The 22,049-nt window shown below is 46.0% G+C and overlaps 4 protein-coding genes across 4 annotated transcripts in view; 2 read left to right on the top strand and 2 right to left on the bottom strand.

Annotated features, from left to right (window-relative positions):
• LOC119210392 (fibroblast growth factor 6-like) overlaps positions 1–477 on the top strand; it is a 2,147-nt gene extending 1,670 nt beyond the window's left edge. The window contains exon 3 of the mRNA XM_062558428.1: positions 460–477. Within this exon, the coding sequence (XP_062414412.1) occupies positions 460–477 (18 nt within the window). The remainder of the gene's footprint in view (positions 1–459) is intronic.
• A 1,042-nt stretch (positions 478–1,519) lies between these two features.
• On the top strand, positions 1,520–3,152 carry fgf23 (fibroblast growth factor 23). Its single transcript, XM_037460306.2, has 3 exons — positions 1,520–1,790; positions 1,889–1,992; positions 2,521–3,152. The coding sequence occupies exons 1-3, from the start codon at positions 1,580–1,582 to the stop codon at positions 3,001–3,003; spliced, it is 798 nt and encodes a 265-aa protein (XP_037316203.2). The 5' UTR covers positions 1,520–1,579; the 3' UTR covers positions 3,004–3,152.
• A 1,929-nt stretch (positions 3,153–5,081) lies between these two features.
• On the bottom strand, positions 5,082–7,868 carry tigarb (TP53 induced glycolysis regulatory phosphatase b). Its single transcript, XM_037460307.2, has 6 exons — positions 7,729–7,868; positions 7,396–7,433; positions 7,169–7,290; positions 6,737–6,814; positions 6,532–6,642; positions 5,082–6,116 (listed from the first exon to the last, which is right to left on the bottom strand). Exons 1-6 carry the CDS (start codon positions 7,758–7,760, stop codon positions 5,703–5,705), a joined length of 795 nt encoding a protein of 264 aa, XP_037316204.2. The 5' UTR covers positions 7,761–7,868; the 3' UTR covers positions 5,082–5,702.
• Positions 7,869–11,031: 3,163 nt separating this feature from the next.
• LOC119210383 (G1/S-specific cyclin-D2-like) lies at positions 11,032–19,646 on the bottom strand. Its single transcript, XM_037460300.2, has 5 exons — positions 18,869–19,646; positions 17,746–17,961; positions 15,011–15,170; positions 12,906–13,054; positions 11,032–11,237 (listed from the first exon to the last, which is right to left on the bottom strand). Exons 1-5 carry the CDS (start codon positions 19,061–19,063, stop codon positions 11,070–11,072), a joined length of 888 nt encoding a protein of 295 aa, XP_037316197.1. The 5' UTR covers positions 19,064–19,646; the 3' UTR covers positions 11,032–11,069.
• Positions 19,647–22,049: the final 2,403 nt, after the last annotated feature.

Genomic DNA, 22,049 nt, shown 5'->3' with positions numbered 1-22,049 from the left:
AACAGAAGGCTCACCCTTCAGCTATGACCAAAAAATGTTATCTCGTCGTGTTTTTTTTTTCTTTCTTTCTCCTGTCCAAAGCTTATCATCATATTAAATTTCAACTAATTCAAGGGGAGGAGTATCTTTTTTTTAATGGCCTGAGCCCCAAAGCTGAATTAGGTGCGTGTGCTTCATGTGTTTTTTTTTTTTTTAAACCTCCTGCTTGGAAAAGGGAGTGAGTCTCCGCTCTCATATACCTCACCCTCTGCCTTAGTTTCGCTTTGCTGATGACTGTGAATTAAGACAAAACAAACATCAGTCGTTTGCTAATGCTAAGTAAGGATATTAAAGTTTTCCCTTTTATTTTTGTACGTATGTGCTGTGCACAGCAGTCGACTGTATTCCTGAGATGACAATAAAAGTTTTTTTTTTTAACTGGTTGCTGCTAAAGTGTTGTTGTTCTCTCTGTTGGATCAGCTGATCTCTGATCAGTGAAAGTTGTAGAATTTTTTTTTTAAAAGGACTCATCATTTCAGAATAAAGTGTTATATCGTAGAATTATAATTATTGATGGATCGTTGAGGACATTACTTCAATGCTTTAATACATATCTTTAATATATATGCAGGTATTTCTCCAAGAGATCTGTCTTATGAGTCTTAATAATACATCATAATTCATTAGTCGATTATTATTTTGTGTTATTAATTTGAAGTAACGAGATAAGTAAAAACATGTCATATTTGTCTCTGAATTGTAGCCGACTTAAATGATACTTTGCTTTATGTTTGTGTGCAAATTAAACTTGAAAACAATCACTTCGCTACATTTTGAAAGTGGGTTTAATTTCCTGAAAACAATCTCGTGTTGTGTTTTAAGAGAATCTGTTTAAAGGGTTTATAAGTACAACCAGGAGGGTCGTTCTTTACCGAAGTGTTTCAAGCTGAAAGCACAGCATCCAAAATAAGTCCAGCCACTCAAACACAAGGTCCCAGTGGAACGTCACCCGGTGAGGGAGTGGCTCCCTCTGCTGGTGAGAAGGTGAACGCGTCGAATCGGGCAGGTGCGTGAAAACAGCAGAAACAAAGTAACACTGAGCAAAACTGTAGAACATGTAAAACGACGCTGAATTAATCACTAATCAATACCTTCATCGATCACTCACTGCAGTTTATTGCATTCTTAATGTGAGCGCCACCATGGAAGTCCCTTCCTTCTGTTTGGTCTTTGCATTCCATTTGTTTTCGTTGGGTGTTCGTTACAATTAGGAAACGGTCTTAGAACGAAGGTTCAAATTGGATGAGTCAAGACGTGTCACTAAAAATAAGCGTCCAGCCTGACCAAGAGCATCGGGATAAACAGACAGAGGTGGAAGTGGCCCTTCCGCTGCAGCAAACCCGCACATCTGCACATCTGGGGGCGAGTTTCTTTTTTTTTTTTTCTTTTTTTTTTGTGCAGGAGTGGCATTCAGGGGCCTTTAAATAGGGACCGTCTGCAAACTTTGGGACAACAGAGCATCTGAAAACTCCAAGCAGCTCTACCCATCGAAACGCACCGGTTCGTTCCTGCAGTGATAGACGTCAACGGGAGAGCGAGGATGAGGAAGACGGTGCTGGCGCTCTTCCTCGCAGTACTGCAGGGGTTCCCCCCCGGGGAAACGGCCCCGAACCCGTCGCCGCTGGTCGGATCCAACTGGGGGAACCCGCGGAGATACATCCACCTGCAGACGTCCACTGACCTCAACAACTTCTACTTGGAGATCAGACTGGACGGCACAGTCCGCAGAACAACGCGCAGGAGTTCATGCAGTAAGTTTTCCCCGTTACGTTTTCGGTTTTTTTGAATGTGGAAATAGGAACTTTTATCTTTAACTCTCCAATGCTCGATGACTTTTCTTCCCGACCAGGTGTGATTTTACTGAAAGCGGAAACAAGGGAGCGCGTTGCCATCCTCGGAGTGAAAAGTAGCCGCTACCTGTGTATGGATGTGGAGGGAAACCCGTTCAGCTCGGTGAGCCGATTCTTACTTTTTAATTCAAGTAATTCAAGCAAATTGTTTTTACTAACGTTTTGCTTACGGTTTGAAAAACAATTTGGGTTTAACGCACCGTTTTTTATTGTTACGCTTTACGCTAAAAAAAATACGTAATGCTTAGACATTAGTTTATTTTATTATTATTAAACAGTTTGATTCAGTCATTTATTTCGTACTAAATCGATCCAATAACGTTCCATATTTGTCAGAACTGCTGTGTTGTGCTACTTCTAGTGTTTAACGCCGCTTGCTATCCTTTTACGCACAACGTGGACTGATGTCACGTGAGATTATTCATTGCATTGAAGGGAACAACTTGTAGGTGCAATTTTTGTAAAATAACTGCGATCGGATTAGATGGTAGTATTATTTATTTATAGTTACTTCAGTCATCCAGTGCAGTAGACTATTTGGAGATCATGAATGGCATCGGGAACCCACTATAAAAAAGGACACCCCTTGACTGTGGCTTGATTGTCTCCTTGCCTCCTTCTTGCCTTGCAGCCCACCTGCCTCAGGGACAACTGTCTGTTCAACCACAGACTCCTGGAGAACCACCGGGACGTGTACTTCTCCAGCCGGACAGGCATCCTGTTCAACCTGGAGGGCTCCCGCCAGGTGTTCTCGGCGGACCAGAACCTCCCGCAGACCTCCCTCTTCCTGCCCAAGAGGAACACGGTGCCGCTGGCGCGCCTCCTGCTGCAGCGGGAGAAGAGGAACCAGGTGGTGGATCCCTCGGACCCGCACAACGTCTACCTGGGTCGGACCGAGGACGGCTCGGACTCTCGGGCCGTTGCGGAGGACGACGCCGATCTGGAGGTGGAGGCGGAGGTGGAGGTGGAGGTGGAGGCGGAGGCTGAGGCGGGGATCGGGGACGACGTGCGCAACGTGTCCCGGGAAACGCCGGTGGGCCCGTCCACCCACGACCCGTGGAACGTGCACTCGTCCAACCCGGCCAGCCCACAGAGCACCGGGACCATGGGCTGATGGCGAGGGGGGGTTCACCGGGTAGGGTTTAATTCAGTTTAACCTGATCATAAACTGAGAAACTTAGAGGATGTCTTAATGTTATGTTATCTATATTTATATCTAACTTTTCTGAGTTTAATTTAGAAGATGACTTAAAAAAAAAAAAACTTTTTCAAAACTACAGCTCACTAAAACATTCTCTGTGTTAATGTTTATATATATATTTGTACCATCCGGCCTACTTCATGACCTTTGACACCCATCCGGACATTTGCCATGTGACTTTTACAGGTGCTGGGCGCCACCAGCCAACAGTAAAACCAGTCCCAAAGAATATTTATTTATTTAATTCCATTCCTTCATTGTTATTTATGGTATTTATAAGAACGCCTTACAGTCAAAATGTAAATATTAAAAAACACGGTTTGTCTTTGAATGTATGAGTTGGATTTGCTGACTGCTTGGGGACCAAATGAACTATAAAGGAAACAAGTGTATTCATGCAAATGTGTACTTTTCTTTATTAGCTTTGGCGTTCCGATTTGGTACGGACATGCGCTGCCACTGCCTTTTTCAGCCAAACAAACTATTTGGGTCACCCATTGACCTTTGGCCCGTTAAGAGTAAATGCTCTATGGGGATACCGGTGTCGTTTTTACCAAACTGATACAAAAATATATTTTCCTCATAAAAAGACTTCAATGCGAATTTTGATGTTTATGGTACACTATATTTTTGCTCGTACACATTATATATTATTATCCAAAAGACACCTATATCAATTAGCATCACGTTTAACAGCTGCAAAATATTGAGCACATTTAAGGATCAATATTCATCATATACACTCACCGGCCACTTTATTAGGTACACCTGTCCAACTGCTCGTTAACACTTAATTTCTAAGCAGCCAATCACATGGCGGCAACTCAGTGCATTTAGGCATGTAGACATTGTCAAGACAATCTCCTGCAGTTCAAACCGAGCATCAGTATGGGGAAGAAAGGTGATTTGAGTGACTTTGAACGTGGCATGATTGTTGGTGCCAGAAGGGCTGGTCTGAGTATTTCAGAAACTGCTAATCTACTGGGATTTTCACGCACAACCATCTCTAGGGTTTACAGAGAATGGTCCGAAAAAGAAAAAACATCCAGTGAGCGGCAGTTCTGTGGGCGGAAATGCCTTGTTGATGCCAGAGGTCAGAGGAGAATGGCCAGACTGGTTCGAGCTGATAGAAGGGCAACAGTGACTCAAATAACCACCCGTTACAACCAAGGTGGGCATAAGAGCATCTCTGAATGCACAGTACCTCGAACTTTGAGGCAGATGGGCTACAGCAGCAGAAGACCACACCGGGTGCCACTCCTTTCAGCTAAGAACAGGAAACTGAGGCTACAATTTGCACAAGCTCATCGAAATTGGACAATAGAAGATTGGAAAAACGTTGCCTGGTCTGATGAGTCTTGATTTCTGCTGCGACATTCGGATGGTAGGGTCAGAATTTGGCGTCTACAACATGAAAGCATGGATCCATCCTGCCTTGTATCAACGGTTCAGGCTGGTGGTGGTGGTGTCATGGTGTGGGGAATATTTTCTTGGCACTCTTTGGGCCCCTTGGTACCAATTGAGCATCGTTGCAACGCCACAGCCTACCTGAGTATTGTTGCTGACCATGTCCATCCCTTTATGACCACAATGTACCCAACTTCTGATGGCTACTTTCAGCAGGATAATGCGCCATGTCATAAAGCTGGAATCATCTCAGACTGGTTTCTTGAACATGACAATGAGTTCGCTGTACTCAAATGGCCTCCACAATCACCAGATCTCAATCCAATAGAGCATCTTTGGGATGTGGTGGAACGGGAGATTCGCATCATGGATGTGCAGCCAACAAATCTGCGGCAACTGGGTGATGCCATCATGTCAATATGGACCAAACTCCCTGAGGAATGCTTCCAGCACCTTGTTGAATCTATGCCACGAAGAATTGAGGCAGTTCTGAAGGCAAAAGGGGGTCCAACCCGTTACTAGCATGGGGTACCTAATAAAGTGGCCGGTGAGTGTATATATATACATATATATATACACATACATACATACACACACACACACACACGGGGGTGAAAGATGTCAAGACATCTCTCCTTCCACCGTTTCCATTTATATATAATTTTTTTTTTTATTTATTCGAATTTGCAGTATTTACTTAAACAGATCCCAATGTGCTTGAGATATTGCGGCCGTGACAGACTGACAGACCGTGAGGTGAATCTACACATTGAGCGACAAGGAAGTGGACGCATTCACGGCAGTTGTGTAGTGAGCTTCTTGTATTATTTGTGTGTATAAAACTCAGAGATTCAGTGTTATCACTTTATATTGCACAATAAAATAAGCAGCATCAGAGGCGACGCATCAACATGAAAATGCCACACGCACAGACGTATTGACGCGTTCAATAACATTAAATAGTTCAGACTTTGGTATGACACGATAAAAGAGGTAATAAGACATGTCCTCACTGGCCTACAGTTGGGACGATGATGACACTACTTGAAGATACAGTACTGCACTTATTCCGACTCGGTCCGCAGTAGAACTGATTGTTGAGGAAACATAATTTACCAGGTGCATTAGTGTATTCAGTTACCTTGAGTCCTTATGATTGTATCATTCAGAGACTGCGTCCACACAAACATTCCCCTCCCTTCCCACTATACGGCCGCCGCGACGCTTCCCAGGTGATCCTTCCTGTTGGTGAAGACGCAGCGGCAAGCCGAGAGGACGGGCCCGCCCTCGCCCCGGCTCAGGGTGAACACGAAGCGGCTGACGCCCGTGTTCGGCGAGGGGGAGAACAGCTGGGACATCTTCACCCCGGCGGGCAGCAAGCTCGCCAAGTCCTCCACGAGGTGCTTGACGGCCACGCGGATGTAAGCGCCGTGGCTCACGACCAGAGCGTGCACCGGCACCCCCGCGAGGCCGTCGTCCGCCGCGCCGGCGGGGGCAGCGCCCGGCCCGGCGGCTTCGGCCCCGTTTGCCGCGCCGCGCTCGCCTGGCGCCGGCCGCCAGTGTTCGTCCAGCATTCGCTTGAAAAGGACTTTGAGGAATTTTTTGAATCGCAGCTTTACCTAGAAGGAAGGCGACGAAGTCATGCATCTTTGCTCTTGTACCGCTAATGGATAGATAGCTGAAATAACACGGTAAGATGTCAGTCACTTGAGCCAGTATTTTGATAATTGTTTAAGGAATTTAACTAAAACATGGCTATTAATCTTTGGACTTACCCAAAGGTTTACATTACTTGCGGCATTGATAAATAACAACCAGTCATGCATTACAGATTTAATTTACATTAATTAGAATTAAGATTTTCCACATTACTCTTTCCAAGCAATGATCATAAAAAGTCAACTACATTCACAATGGCCACTACATGGCGCCGTTGCACACGGAATTCTCTCTTGACCCTCCGAGCTTCAACGAGGCTGTTTTCAAACGTCCAACGGTCCAAATGATAAGCCCCTGACGGTGTGCGTGACTCACCTGGTCCAAAGTCTCTCCCCCTGGAGGGGTGTAGTCACGACACGACTGACCCGCAGCGTTGGCCATGTTCTTCAGATCATCTTTGGGACGTCCTTCTGCGACACCAAAACCCTGCATTATGAGCAAGACCACAACTCGAAGCTAAGAAAAGAAGCTATTGCATTCACACATTTAAAACTTGGACATGTGGACGTCAAGATCTCACCCGCTCCCTGAGTAGCGGCTCCAAAACCATCTCAGTGCCAGAAGAATGAGCGCTGTTCGTCAAGATGATTTCAGCTGTCTGAAGGAGGAAAGATGGATATGACTGACGCATTACATTTATTAGTGCCGGAGCTGGCATCACTACACGGTGAGAGTCTGTGAGTCAAAGACCGCATGGAGATGAATGCTCACACAACTATTCCATGTATGAAACTTCTGAACCAGCATCCTGTTTTTTGCCCTTTTGTGTGATACAGACAAAACACTCCCGATGTGTCATGTATCACAGAATGGTTTACTTTATATACAACATCATCAGGCCATTGCTTTAAATACGCCGACAACACTACAAAGTTGTGGGCAAAATCTGACATTACCTCGTGTATCAAGTCTGAATATTACACTAATAATATATTACTATCCGGCTGCTCACCCGTATGGCTCGTTGGAGGTTACTGGCAAACACGTCGTTGAACGTGATGCCTCGGAGGTATCTTCCTACCGCCTCAGCCTGCTGAAGACCCGTTTCGGACAAGGGCGTGTCCACACCTTGACCTGAGAAGACGGGACACCATATTGATCGGCGTTAAGCGAGCTAATTAAAGTGTCACTGTTCAGCTGTGACACACGCGTTAGATGCGAGAAGCGGGGCCGCCGTACCTTGCAGCAGCCTGTCCCTGTTGTACTGCGTTTCCCCGCTGTGTGAAAACATGGGCACAAAATATATAATTAGCTGAACCACATGGAGATACTTCATTGTTGACATGATAGTATCTATGTTTTAAGATGTACACCTAGGTTAGTTAGGACTGAACCGCAAAGCACACGCTAGCTAAGTTCCCGAAACACTGGTTTTACCGGTAAACACACACACACAGACAGGGCAGGAGAAAACACTTATACTCCGTAAAACACATTCACGTCATCAGTTCGTTCAAGCTCATGTCCTCGGAGTGTAAAAGGTGAAGGAAACTTTTGAAAATGATCACTTACTGTCGTACGAACGTTAAGCTAAACGTAAACATCGTCAAAGGCTGCTCTTAATGGTGCGCACATCCGGGTTGCTTGAGTCGCGGTGATGTGACGTAACCTCATGCGTCACAACGCATGTCGCGTAAAGCGAATATCAGAAGAGTCCAGTTGACAGACTTTAATAAAATAGTATACACACGAGTTTATATATTCCAAGTTCAACCACATTGCTAAATCACGTGTGCTTTTTTTTTTTATAGATGCCGGCAAGAATTGGCCATCTGCAGTTTTATCCACTTGTCTGTGTTTTTCGTTAAGTTATCCTCTAGTAATAATACTAAAGCTAAGACCTCACTTCTGGCACATTCCAGCAGAAATAACATTTATCCAGCTGTAGACAGGAATACACACAAGTGGTTTAAGCCAATTTATTGAGAAATTGTTGAGGTACACTGTGTGGTTGCACATGGGATAGTGGGAGAGGAGTTTAGAAAACCAACCACACTGAACAATGATAAAACCTCCTCTTGGTTTAAACTTAATGGGAACCTCAATACCCAATATTCCACTCCAATGAACCGAACATGCCAATGAAACTTTTTTTTGGTCTTTCCAATACATGTATAACATACAGTATGGGCTGTTTTCTTACTTAGGTATATGAAATGACCTATATTAATGTATAGGCACTTACAACTGCACAGTGAAATCTGGCACAAGACATTTCTTTGATTTAAAGAGGAGAACGCATAGTTTTTCCCCCTATCCGGATTGAAAAAAAAAAAAAAAAAAGGTGAAATTCGTCCAACAAAATCAGAGCGAAAAACAATGTGGGTGATGTGAAGTTTGATGAGGTAACGCGAAATGGGCTCTCGCTCTATCCGTCCAAATTAACCTGAGGTACACAAACATTACAAAGAAGCAGCAAGAATATGGTAGAATATAAAGATAAAATGAAACTAGAATAAAACATGCTAATCAAAAAGATCGGCAAAAACAAGTACTTCCAGTCCCGCACCAAACTGTTACGATCCCTCCAGTACACATACAACAGAAAAGCAAAGAAGACCTGTTAAATTTAAAACATTTCATTATATAGCAGCACACAAGTGAATCAATACAAGGCATTTTTGTGTAAGACTAGAAAACAAAAGCTTCATAGCAGCAAAAGAATTATGTGTATAATCTAGGTGTCTCACTTTGGAATTATCTCTTTCAAAATTACACATAAAACCTTTAAAAGCATAAACATTTTTTCAGTTTGAAGCACTTTTCTTTTGGGAAAAAACATTTGGCTTTTTGCACAACAGAAAATGCAGGAATAGTTTAGAAACTGCATTTCTGTTCTAAAACGCAATGAGGACATTTGTTAGCATTTCTGCTCACAGGGAATTTTTTTGTTATATACTGCCAAAAACGTTCACACGATGTAAACCCCTACCGACCCCTTTCTACAATGGAGAAAACTCATTTCAAATCTTCAGTTCAGAGTTTACTTTTTTTTTTTTTTTTTTTTTTTTAAAGAAATAAAAAAAAATAAAAAGCCAAACCCCGGACACGGTGTGTAACTCTTTGAAAGAACTGTTGGAAGGTTTTTGGTTCCGGATTCACAAAAATTCAAGTAAGGTTAAATAAACGCAATGAAGCCCCGCCCTCCCAAAAAAAAAGGCCTACGAGTGACTTGGCTTTGGATGTGCTGCGTTCACGCCGCCGTGCCGAGTGAACTTCCAACGCAGTGACGCCGTATTTCGCACTGTTGACGTTTTTTGTTCCTACAGCCGCAGGGAACCACGCATGTGATCGACGAGGATGAACGCGTTTGGCGTGGACGCAGCATTACTTTGTATTCTACTACACCATAACACCGATTAGCCTTCGTCTCCTCACCTCATCGGGGGAGGGGGGGAGGGCAGGGGGGGCGAAGCTTTCAAGACAATGTGCGCGTTACCCCCATGGGAATCCAGCCCAGAAAATAAAAAAAACTAAAATAACTTACAAAAAAAAAAAAAAAAAAAAGAAAAAGGTCCCAACAACCCACTGAACAACCACCATCCCCTTACCATTCTTAAGGAGTGTGTTTTTAAAAGTGCGTCAATATTGTTCCACGAAATGGAAATTGATAACAGGAGAAACTGCTGCGCAACCAACCCGACCCCCTCCGGACATCGCCGGGGGTTCCTCGTCCCGCCGGTCACTCGAGTAACGTGCAACTGCAGAAACATTATATAGCTTAAGTTAACTTCCTCGCCAATTTGCTGTCAATCTACACTTCTAGCATCCCTCCCCTCCCTGCTATCCCCATCTCTTCCTCCCTCACACCTTCCACATGCGTTTCTCCACCCTCTCACCCCCCCAAAAACATGTCAACCAGCATCCATTTCCTCTCAAACCTGGTACAAAACTAACCTGCCAAACATCCTCTTCCTGCCGTAGCAAGACATCTACCAAACACTCTCCAACATGAAGGAGCTAGAAAAAGAACAACAACGTAGCCTCGCTGAATTCTTAACACGCCGTCTAATTAGCATCCTGTACTGGATTTGGCAGTAAAATGAAGACTCTTTAGAACTGACCTTGTCCTCTGGGTTAACTTTTACCAGGAGCCACCGCTCCAAACCCCGCGAAGCCCCTCATGCCCCTTTCCTCTGTGAGCGGGCCCAGCCCCCTCCTGGCCCTGCACAACTAGTATGCGGCGCTACGGGGGCACAGGATGATAGACGAGCGCTAGGGAGCAGTTAGCTACAGCAGCGATTCCCCCCCCCCCCCCCCCCCCCGACTGCATTTCAGCTCGGTTCAAAGGCCGTCTCCTCAAATCAGCACCGTTGATACTATCAAGAGTTTTCCGGCACAGGCGGATTGATAACTGCTCACTGAAGAGGATAAAATGGTAACATTACTAAATGCTAGCTAAATATACATTATATATATTTATCATATTTATTCATACTATGTTTTATCAAAAGAAATATGTATATTTCATAGAATTATGCTGCTGTTACTTTTTTTTTTTCTTCTTTCAAGTATGAAAATATATCCAGGTTTCCACTGGGGGAAACTTAAGGCACCATCAAGTTCAACATGTTTCTTATTTTTTCTTTGTAAATAGTTGTTTGATTACATGTGGCCCGTACAAAAAGGTGAAAGTACACCCAACCGGGTATGAATGGGGCAAAAAAAAAAAAAAAAGGAGAAAAAACTAGAAATTTCTTATTTACTAAAAGTTCATAGATTGTCACACAAGCGCCAACGTGGCGTCTCGACGGTGGACACCGGCAGCTCCCGCCGCCGCCCCCGCCTCGGCTCCGGTCAGTTCATTGGTGAACGGGCGCGGGGGGGGGGGGGGGGGGGGGATGTGTGCGAGTTCATAAGTTGACGTCACGTACATCCGTGGGCGTGCTGGACTGGTCCTGCTGCTGCTCCCTGGCCTTGTTGCCCGCTCTGACGCCGTTCTCCCGCCGGTGCTGCTGGCCCTGCTGCAGGCTGGTGGCCAGCACGCGCTCTATCTGCTCCTGGCACCCCCTCAAACAATCCTGCAACAAAAAAACAACAAAAAAAACACAAAAAGTCTATTAGGTTGACATTTTCTTTTTAAATATGCAGCTTCCAGGAAGCAAAAAAACATTAAAAACAGAAATAAATCAGAAAAATGTAAGAAACAATAATATATAATGTGCAAATAAGTTGATTTCATCCCAACTCAAACTAATTGTTTTGATCTACACGAATAAATGAATCCGATTAATCAGTGGACCTGAACGCCAAAAATTAGCGTGCAAAAACCTGTTTTTTTTAATGACATTTGATGTGCAGGTTGTTGAACAGCTTGGGTCACATGCATGGCATACCAGCCGGGAATTACGGGCCTTGAGGTTGGTGGTCCCGTCTGCATCATGACCAGAACAATGGGTACCAGCAGGCTCCAATACTAACCACACTCCACGGTGGGCACAGGAATCCTCCCTGACACGAGACCTGTGCACGTCTGAGGTATGAATACGAGGGGGGGGGCACCTAAATGACCTCTGTGACCTCTGTAGGTATAGATAAGCAGATTTGGACTCCCTTCCTCCACACCCTGCCCCCAACCTTAGGGTTTAGAGCCCGGTCAGTCCCATGCAGGGGTCTAAAGGAAATGGCTTTGACCTACTGAACCTTCCAGAGTTTGCTGTAAAACAGCATATAGGACAGTGAGACCGGATGTTTTTGGACAACTTCACAAGTGAAAGGGGATCCTCGGCCCCCCCCGCCCCCCTCCTCCCTCCTCCCTCTCCTCCTCCTCCTGCAGGTCTGTGTGGAAGCTGTGGGAGGTCTGGCTCACTGAGCCGGCTGCAGGACTCGGGCTCGCAAAGAGGCCAACATTCCTTTGAAATGTACGGATAATTGGAACCCGATGGGCCGCAGTCGGGGCGCCTGTTGTGACGGCTGGGTTTTGCCGGGTCTGCGTCGCCGTGGCAACGTAACCACAAGCTAAGAGGCAAACCGTGTTGTTCATGTGGCCCGCTGGCTGTGGTCTTTTGGGGTTTCTATGGTTCTGAACTGGTCCTGTGATGTGACATTTAAAGCCCGGATAATATATGGTGCGTAAGTATTATTGTATGAGAACAAGCTGTAAGGTGAATCTTTGCTATATTTGACAAATTTATAGATATAGTACTTAAATTAAAAATTCCAAGCTCCATCAGCTAACGATTGCAAACTGAAACTGAAACAGGTCATGACTTATTACAGGACTATTCCCTCCTTAATACAGTAGAAACTCCAAATGCTTGTTTTAAAGATCAATTCATCCAAAAGATTCCATGAATGCATTTACTTTTCATGCGTTCATCAAGTAATCCGAAAAATGTTCAAGGTTTTTTTATTTTTCCTGCCCGTCTGAGGAGCGTCGTGGGGATTTTGCTCCCGACTTGTGATCCTCCACCAGGAGGGGCGTGCAGCTAATGTGGGAGCCATGCAGGGAAATTGCATGTGTCCTACCACAAGAATGTGGGCTCCGAGTTTTAAGACGACATTCCCTCTGCCGCTGCTCTTTATAGCAGCAGTCAACAGCCAAGAATCAATCCCTCCCCCCCCCCCCCCCATGTGAAGTAAAGCGCTCCAATCTGCCGCTACGCAAGTCAGCTCTGTTGTTTACTGAAGGGCCTTTTCATGCTGCTGCCGTGAGACGTCGCGATGATTTTTAACAACGGCTCACTCACCACCTCCGTGTTGGTGATCTTGGCCAGCAGGTCCGTCAGGTTGTCTCGACTCAGCCGCTGGTCACTGTGGTCCAGCTGCAGGCCGCAGACAGCGGCCCCCGTGCTGCCGGTGGCGAGCATGGAAGGGGGGTTCAAGGCAAGGCGGTCATCTGGCAAGGAAGGAGGATCAATGTGCAATTAGGATACAGTGACGTACGGGAAATTACATCTGCAGCCGTGAGCTGCAACACCGGAGGAAGAACAGGAGATGAGGCATCGCCCCCCCCCCCCACTCCCTCCCTCCCTCCCTAGTATTCCTTGCTCCACAGCTGAAGCACACTTTCCCACAGTGTGAATTTCAAGAGACGTAGCCGCGCGGCAGGACCTGCGTGGTTTCCTCGGTAGAAACTTCAGCTCTGATTGGAAAAGCAGAGCAGGAATCCTCCCACTCGCTGCAGTGTGACTTACGCCAATGACCCCCCCCCCCACCACCGATGCGTATTCCAGTCCGAAGGCTTAACCGACAACCGACCTGGATGATGGAGAAGGAAAGTCAGGGAGTACTGAGCGGAAGCGGCTTCAGGGCTCATTTACCTGCCGCGGGACAAACCTTTAAGTGTCTTAACTGAACATTAGAAGAATAAAAGTCCCCACCTAAAACGTTTTGCTGAAGCCGCTGGGAGAAACTTCTTCAGGGAGGAACTGAGAGAAGTCCTGAGTTTAGAGAAGGGGCGGGGCTGACCCCGTTTCCAGGCCCCTGACATCACGTTTCATGAATGAACGTATTCACTGCGTCTACAGTGATGGATGGTCGACCAATCACTGTCGAGCACGCAGGAGTGTGAGAAACAGAACGCAGGCTGCGACGCAGAGTTTCATTTCTTTCCACCAGCTAACCTCACAAATCGGCTCACATTATATATCGATCTATTGATTTATAGCTGGTGGCAAAATATTTTACGCACACCTCATGAGAAAAGTGTTGCACGTTTATGGTTTTATGGAGAACTCAGCGAAGAAGGTCAAAGTTCATTTCCTGAAGTGCAGGCTGCTCCCAAAGGACGGCAGTTTACGCTGCTGGTTTGCTCGGTTGGATCGAGTTAACCCTCCTCCCTCCACACACCTTTCTGCAACTATTCGATTCACTTGTTTTGTGTGCTTAAGAGTGTCCACCTCTTATCCTCGTTAAAAAAAAAATGAAGACAATTTTGCTTAGCCTTCGCATGTGGCCGTTTGAAACAAACGTCAACGCGTCACCAAACGCTTACTGGATCGTTTACATTCCTTGCGCACCATTAAAATATGTCCTCTCAGACCAACAGGTTGGGAGCAGTTACACCACACGGCCCAGTCCAGCACATAGACCTAGCCCAGTGCAAACCAGTCGCCTTGGCCTGATAGCTTTGATTACTCCCCCCCCCCCCGACAGAAGCCTGCCTCGCTGCACCAATCTTCTCCTCCAGGGGCCAGCTGTCCATAGGAGGAGCTCCTCCATCATAAGAAAAACATCTCAACTCCATATAAACCTCCAAACATTTATATTACAGCACAACCACTGCAGGCCTCTTTTACCCCCCCCCCCCCACTGCGGCTGCTTTGAACCAGCTGCTTTATGAATAGCAGAAACGACCACTGAAACACACCTAAATATATACGCGTTTTTAGTGACACTAAAACTGGCCAAAGAGCACGAAACTTAAACCATGCCTACGGTTCCAATACCTAGATTCTGGAAAACAAGTGCTTATTAACCATATCTGACCACATTTGAAGTGGCTGCAGGATTTTCTTTAATGCATTGGCTGACAAAGGTGGCGGCAAACGAAAGGCGGCTTTTTGACAGAGCAGTTCTGTACGTGAATTAGGTGATCCCGCTGTAGTGATTTTGTCCAGGATGTGAAAATATTAGGAGGGATTGCTCTTATAGGCAAAGGAACACTGTGGAAATTCCCCTTGGGAGAGGCCTTAGGGGGGGACATCTGAGAGTGTGCCTCCCCAGAGCCTCCAGGGTTTATTTTGGACCTGAGGAAGCGGCGGAGGAGGAAGGAGGAAGGAGGAGGATCACTGGGTCGACTCTTTAAAAAACGCGGAAGGCTTCCCTTTGAACAAACAGCACGCAAAGTTACCTGTGGCACAGAGGGCGATGAAGGTCTGCGTGTGCTTGCGGACCACCGGCAGCTTGTCCTTGGGGAGGGGGAGTCTGCGTATGATGTGCTCGATGAAATCGTTGGGGATGACCGAGGCCATGTTCCACCTCAACTTCCCCAGGACGACCAGCTCCCAGTCCTGAGAGACAGAGGAGACACAACGAGTGAGGGTCAGCCCAGCGCCGTCAACTCCTAACGGGTTAAATGGCGCCCTGCCATGCTTCCATTGACCGTGAAAGAAGATCACAGTCCGTCTCTTCCTCCCCCCTCCCCTCCCCTCCCCTCCACAGTGGCTATGGCTCTGTAAGAAGAGTAACATTTCACCACTTGATCTCTCCGCGCCGTATCATATTATCTGCGTGCCTTTCCCATTCCTCACATCCTTTGTGTTCGTGAAGTCCGGCATGTGACGAGCGTTTTCCCCGGCCAATGAGACAGCTCGCCCCTTCCGTCCCGTCACGAGCCTCAAAACGGCCACGATGGGTTTGCTCTCTGCACAGGTCGGCGGCGCAGCCTCTTCACACAGTCAGCTAATGCAGAAAGGTGTTTCGTGATTTCATTTCCTGTGTGTTGAGTCAACCTTCACAACGCCGCGTTTGCCAATGCCTCACTGCTCCGCTTCCAGTATTTTCGAATTAGTCATGGCGAGAAGGTGGAGGCTGCTTGAGTATTTTTATCTGCACACACACGCAGTTTGCGTTTTATGTTTTAAAAAAAAAAAAAACACTTGGGCTCTGACATTCAAAAGAAAAACAAGAGCTCCAAGTAATCAAAACCACACCGGCCTGGAGAAATGTAAGCATAAAAGTTGGTTAGAAAAAGGCACAGACAGAACGAGCCATCATATCAGAAAACAAGAAACTCTAAAAGAGGAACGTATTTTCACCCTAGCAACACAGACCCAGAGCCTGCGGCCAACTAAACGGCGTCTCCGGGGTTTCCACAAGTCTCGCTAGGCCAGTTTGTTGATGGGATTTTCTTCAAAACGTCTACAAGTAAAGACGAGGGATTTGGAGAGACACGCCCTTAAAGACAGCTATGCATGGTGTAGTAAGTACTGCATTCAAGAACTGACAGTTTCTATCTGTCATAAAAAAAGTAAGACAAAAGTTTGGATTTTATCTCCAGTTAAGCCTACTCAATTTCCAAATACAAGTCCTGGTGCAGTGAAGCATCAAAGTCGGACTGTAGAGGCTCAGTTCCTCCTTTCGTCAGCCATGATGTCATCTACTGTCCCTTCACAGCATGAAGGCAATGATGTCGGCCATTTGCAGAAGACGCATCAGTCATTCGTTGTGCTTTCCGCCTATCCGTTACCCATGACAACAGCGCAGCTCATTACCTCTTGCATTTCGTATGCTTGTGTTCATTTTAAAACGAAAGAAGCTGGTTCAGAACACTGAACATTTGTGTAATTCAAGTGGAAAACATTCTACGATCGGAGCAAACAACCGAAGTAAAAGCAGTTGAACTGGTTTACTACAGTTATGGGTAATTTGTGTCACCTAAAAAGCCAACGTGGTACTCACTGAAAACCCCAGGGACAGCACCGCTCCACCCCCCCATCCCCCCCCTGCAACACACATGCTTGCATGTAACCTATTTGAGCCCTTGTGGGGATTTTCTGACAAACGATGCAGAGGTTTATTGTTGGAGAGCTCACTTCCTGGACACCCCCCCCCCCCCCTTTATCCGACAAAACCACCCCTTCCTGGAACCTGGAATCTCCTCCAGTAGCAGGCCGTTCATTACAAGGAAGAGCTGCAACATCTTGAGGTGGCTCTCCGGGCCTCCCTAGCGCATCCTGTCAGGACACACAGGAACCCGGAGGCCAACGACAATGTGGAGCATCGTGTGGGACGGAGGTGATTTCAGGCGACACGGGAGGATGCATCGACAGCATGTGGAGCGGTTTGGTCTAAATAAAAGTGGCGCTTCGAAAAAAATATATTAAAAAAAAAAAGGGGGGGGGGGGGGGCGTGTGTGGCTTTTGTTTAAGGTGGTAACTAACAATATAGTTTTCCAATTGTTTTCTAAATGTCAATTAGGAAAAAAAGGGAAATGAGACAGTGTTACGGTAGAAAGATCCAGAAGAAGATTGTACATGGCTTTTGAGTACAGCTTGTTTAACTTAATATCTTTGGTTTTTGAACTGGTGATTGGGGAAAACAATAACCGATGGTTATTTTGCACAATTCTATAGAGCAAATTATTAATCAAATCAAAAAAACTAGTTTACTGTATAAACAACACATGAAGTTTTGGGTGAGACACCGATTGCAAAGGTAGTTGAATCCACCTCAAGTTGGTAATAGATAAAAAAAATTAAAGTATTACCATCAACAACCATATAGAGATGGGACTCCCCACAATCACTGGTATTGGTGTGTGTGGAGGCAAGATCAACAGTGAGTGCCATGGCTGATATTCTTTGTTAAAACCTGAAAACGCACATGGACTGCAAGACATGTCACGCTCTGCACTGCATAACTGACACTAGAGGGCATCACGCGTCCCTTCAGTCCCCAGCGCATCCAAAGAAAGGATGTGGCTGTGCTGTGCACGGCTCTGCTCCGCTCGTGAAAAGGCAAATGGGACACTTCCTGTGAAGCCTCAATAAAGCCGTTAGCGTGACAAAATCATCCCAAAATATGACTCTGCATTGTCATGTTCTCCCGGATGAATGGGGGCCCTTTGAAATTTCCGGTTCTTACCAGCAGCTCTCGCGGGGTGATGGAGTTGTCTGTGTACATGCAGAGTTTTTCCGCTGACAGCGGCCTGCAGTCCTTTAACTTGGAGGCCAGGAATATGCACACGGCTCCCAGGAGCTGCAAGTAACTCTTTCTGGTGGGCATCACCGCTAAAAATCTGTCCAAATAGTTAATGGCTAAAGGGAAGACGTCTTCATTACTCTTCTCCTCCTCGCACACCTAAAGTGAGACAGAGAAACAGAAACAGAAAGAAAACACGGTTTTAAGAAAGAAAACATGAACAAGAAAAGTAGCCTAAACAGTAGGAGTATTTTGGGTTTGAAGTAGTTGGTGGTGGGAGTGGTTTTGCTAAAGAATGTGATTTTTTTCCATGTTGGTCTTGTCTTAAGGTTAAAGGTTAAATATCTAATTTTCAAAGCACTTTAGCAAACTCAGGATAAGGAAGAAACAAATGAGTTCAATGGGAAGTCATTCGGCGAAACGTCGCCATTAGACTCCTCTTCCTTGTTGAGGCTCGTCGCCTTTAAAAAATAATTTTAAATAATGTTAAAAAAATGTACCACCTGGGTTCATTTAAGTCCGTGCACAATGTTAAGACGTTGTGTTCAAATAGTTCCCGACGGTTAAACAAAACTAATATCCTGCAAACACTTCGTCATTTCGCCTTGAAGAACGTGAAAGTGGTTCTGCAAAGCACGTTGCCAGCCCAAAACCCAAATAGCTTGAGCCATTTAAAAAAAAAAAAAATTAATAATAACTCATTGCAATTACTAAAAAGGGGAACTATCCGTTCTAAATTAAGACCGACTTCCCCGCTCGCGCGTGGGCTAGCCGGTTTAGCGAAAAGCACCACCTTTGTTAGCTTGTAAACCAAAGTAAATATCAAGCTAGGCTACTTCTTTGAAGCTCGACTTTCTTCGTGGTGGAATTTCCGACTCTCCCACGCCTTCGGTGAGTCACTCTCATTCAATTGTCAAGAAGGTTACCAGCCTCCGACGACCTTCTACGGACTAAAACCCGTGCCGAAAAATATGCTTGTCAACATGCAAAATTAAAAATTAAAAAAAAGTTTAGTTTTAGCTTAAGCAGTTAGGTTAGCACAGCAACGCATAAAATGCCCACAAACCTCGTGCATCCAACCTGCAACCATTCGTCTCATATAAGGCTGAATATCCTTCTGGACCCGCTGGAAATAGGAGCACTGAGGTAAAAACTTGTCTTCAATTGTTAATAAACTTTGCAAAACTCTGTCATCATAGAGGAGGTTTGGGTCAGGCTGGGCTCTCACGACTGTGTCCGACTCCAGGCAATAGAGCTCCATGACTCGGCTCCACTTCTCCCCCCCTCCACTTTTTGTTGCCCCCTTTTTTTGTGGCTAAATAATAGCAAATAAAAAACAATAAATATATTTTCAGAACGTTGACGACAGCGAGGAGGAGGAGGAGAAGTGCCCGGCGTGGAGCATGAGGCGGAGACGGCTGGTTCGCTCCAGTCCTGTTGCCTCTCGGCTTTGCTTTTGCTTCTTCTTCTTCTTCTCCTCCTTCTTCTTCTTCTTCTGCAGCAGCAGCAGCTGCTCGAACCGCACGCAGCGAGAAACACAACATCCGGCGGCGGCTTTCAAAACAAAAGCCGCTGTGGCACGAACCTTTCCGTCCTAACAGCGGCTCTTCTTTGAAGTGTTTGCCTGGTTTCCGGCCTCGCTCCAGTGTTTTGACAATTACTTTGAAAGAGACAGACACGTGGACTATGACGTAGGTCTCATCTGCTTCCCAACTGGTGGGGGATTTACAACCTACTTTTGTGAAGCCCCTGCATAACAGTGACAAACAATTTATCACCCACACACTGCACCCATATTGCACTGTTTTTTCTTTTTATCTAAGTCGGACAAAAATAAAAATGAAATGGGAAACTCAGTTTACTTTAGTTGATGTGATTTATTGTGCCATAAAATAGGGAAAGACAACTGAAATCAACAGAACATCTTGCTGATACTTACCCTCAAAAGCTAACAAGCTAACTGTGGCTAACAGTGTAGTGATGACCAGTGCTAAACTGCAGTTCATCTGCATTAAAGTTAACATAACATAACACTTCCAAGTAATTTCTTTAAAGTTGTCACTCGCATGTGCTGTGTTGTACAATTTTCCTTTTTCTCTCATTGATTGTGTCGTCTTTGCATGTTAGCATTGTCAATGTGAGCATGTTCAAATGCTGAAGTTAGCATGTAGCTCTAAGCCTATAACCTCACAGTGACGCATGGCTGAACACGTGGTCTTTTCATGGTGTGTTTATTGGTACAGTAGCTTGTTTGTAGGTGCTCCACTGGTTCATAACGAGTTACCTCTCATTTTAAATGAAGTCGGTAAGCAGCAACCATTTGGCTCCATGGGACACATTGTGATGTTGCACACATCCGCGTGGCATAGGGCGTGGGCGGCATGTTGATCCCTTAAGGAAGTCCTTCTGCACGGTTGCAATGCCAAAGCATGAAAGTATGATGATTCACATGTAAATCTGCATCTGATAGTGCTTGTGGCTATCAGGAAAAGGTGAGCTTATAAGAGACGAGGAAGACATGAGGTAGTAAACTCACTATCAATTTGGATCTCTGTAGGCCTGTTTCCCAATTGTGTGTTTTATCTGTACACCTGTGCGTGGTGAACGTCCAATGAAAGGACAATCACAACACATGCAAAAGTTAACTTTTTCACACGTCAAAACGTGCCTTCGATCATGCGTGAGCATATTTAGAGTCAGATCAGCAGAATGACAGGATCTGAGCTCAACCACTTCTCGTTGGAGCGACTTCACAAACTTCCCCCTTTTCACAGTCGCCACTGAAAGAGCTGAATGAGATATGGGGTTTCATTGAGAGAAAAAAAAAGCACTGTGGAGCTATTATGAGAGCGGACTGTGAAGTGAGAGTGGGAACTGTCTCGGAGGGAATGTCAAGGTTAGCAAGATTAGTTCTACTTCAAAGGAGTGTGTGAATATTTGAGAGGATTCCTCTCAAAATTGGGATTTCACGTCGGCGGGTTGCTCCTTTGTGTGCTCGCGGAAGAACTATCGATTCCCCCGGGTCCTCGTTTTGGTCCAAAGGGAGTCGCTCCGCAAGTGGCCAAAGAAGTCTCCCGTACCAGACGGTCACGGCACCCGACACTTGAAGGGAAACAGAGGTGTTGGCCGGATAAAGCAGCCTTACCCTGTGGCTGCTGTTTGTGCATGTGTCCTATGATAACACGTGTCAGCCGCTATCACACCCTCGGCGCTGCACAGAGGTAGGAGCGCTCTGGGAAGCCCTGGGAAAACGTGGAGGAGCGTGAAATCACCTTGATCCAAAGATTCCTGCTGCATACCAGTCCGCTGAACCCACACTGGGGCCCGCAGATGGGCGGGCCGCCGCAGATCAAGAGAAAGGGACAAAAACCAGAAAAAGCGAGAGACGAGGTGGAGGGTGATGGTCAGGACCTTTAATCCCAGAGCTTGTTACAAAGCTTAACATCATCTCGTGGGTTTTTCCGGTGCGAGCCCGCTCAACGAGGGAGGCCCCTCTCGGATGTAAACACAGAATTCACTTTTTTTACACGCTCCCGATCCGGGAGCCCGGGGGGCTTGATTACGGGTCGGTTGCCCTGTTTGACTCAACGAGACTCAGCGAGTCAAACAGAGGAAAAGGACGCTATGTGGCGTGAAGCTGTCCTCCCTGGGGCGCCCGGCGGCGGCCGGTGTAGCCCCGGGCCGGCAGATGAAGTGGCCTCTGTCCGTCACGTGGTTGCGCACTACATACATTCGCATCAACTGATTACACCCCTACTGGAAGTGGATTAAACGGCCATTACCACACATATGAAGAGTATCCCGGCATGAACGTTCACACTGGCAGGGAAAGAAGGTGCTTTCCAGAATTTCAGCAAATCATAATTATATTTTAGCCGATGTGTAAATCCCACTTTCTTAATTCTTGTGTAAACCCTCACCATCAATCCTTAGCATGTGATTGAAGGCCCTCGTGGCTCTACCAGCGTATCTGCACTAAAAACTATTAGAAAACAAATGGAAGCGTCAGGAAATCAGCACGGGAAAAAAAAGAGGGTGTTTTCCACTCTGTATCTTAGGAATGTTTTGGCTAAAACTGAAAGCCATCATTCAAAGCGAAATGCCAACATTTGAGCAGACAATGATGGGACAGATAGCAACATCCGGGCCTGGTCTTTAGTCGTCTGGGTCGTGAACACAAGAGGGTTTCTTTTCTACAGTTTGGGCCGCGGTCACTGCTGAAACCCCCCCCCTCTCCATTAAGTCTG

Source organism: Pungitius pungitius, chromosome 2 (assembly GCF_949316345.1).
Source record: "Pungitius pungitius chromosome 2, fPunPun2.1, whole genome shotgun sequence".
In the NCBI taxonomy this organism is placed as follows: domain Eukaryota; kingdom Metazoa; phylum Chordata; class Actinopteri; order Perciformes; family Gasterosteidae; genus Pungitius; species Pungitius pungitius.
This window is presented reverse-complemented; position numbering and strand designations above follow the sequence as displayed.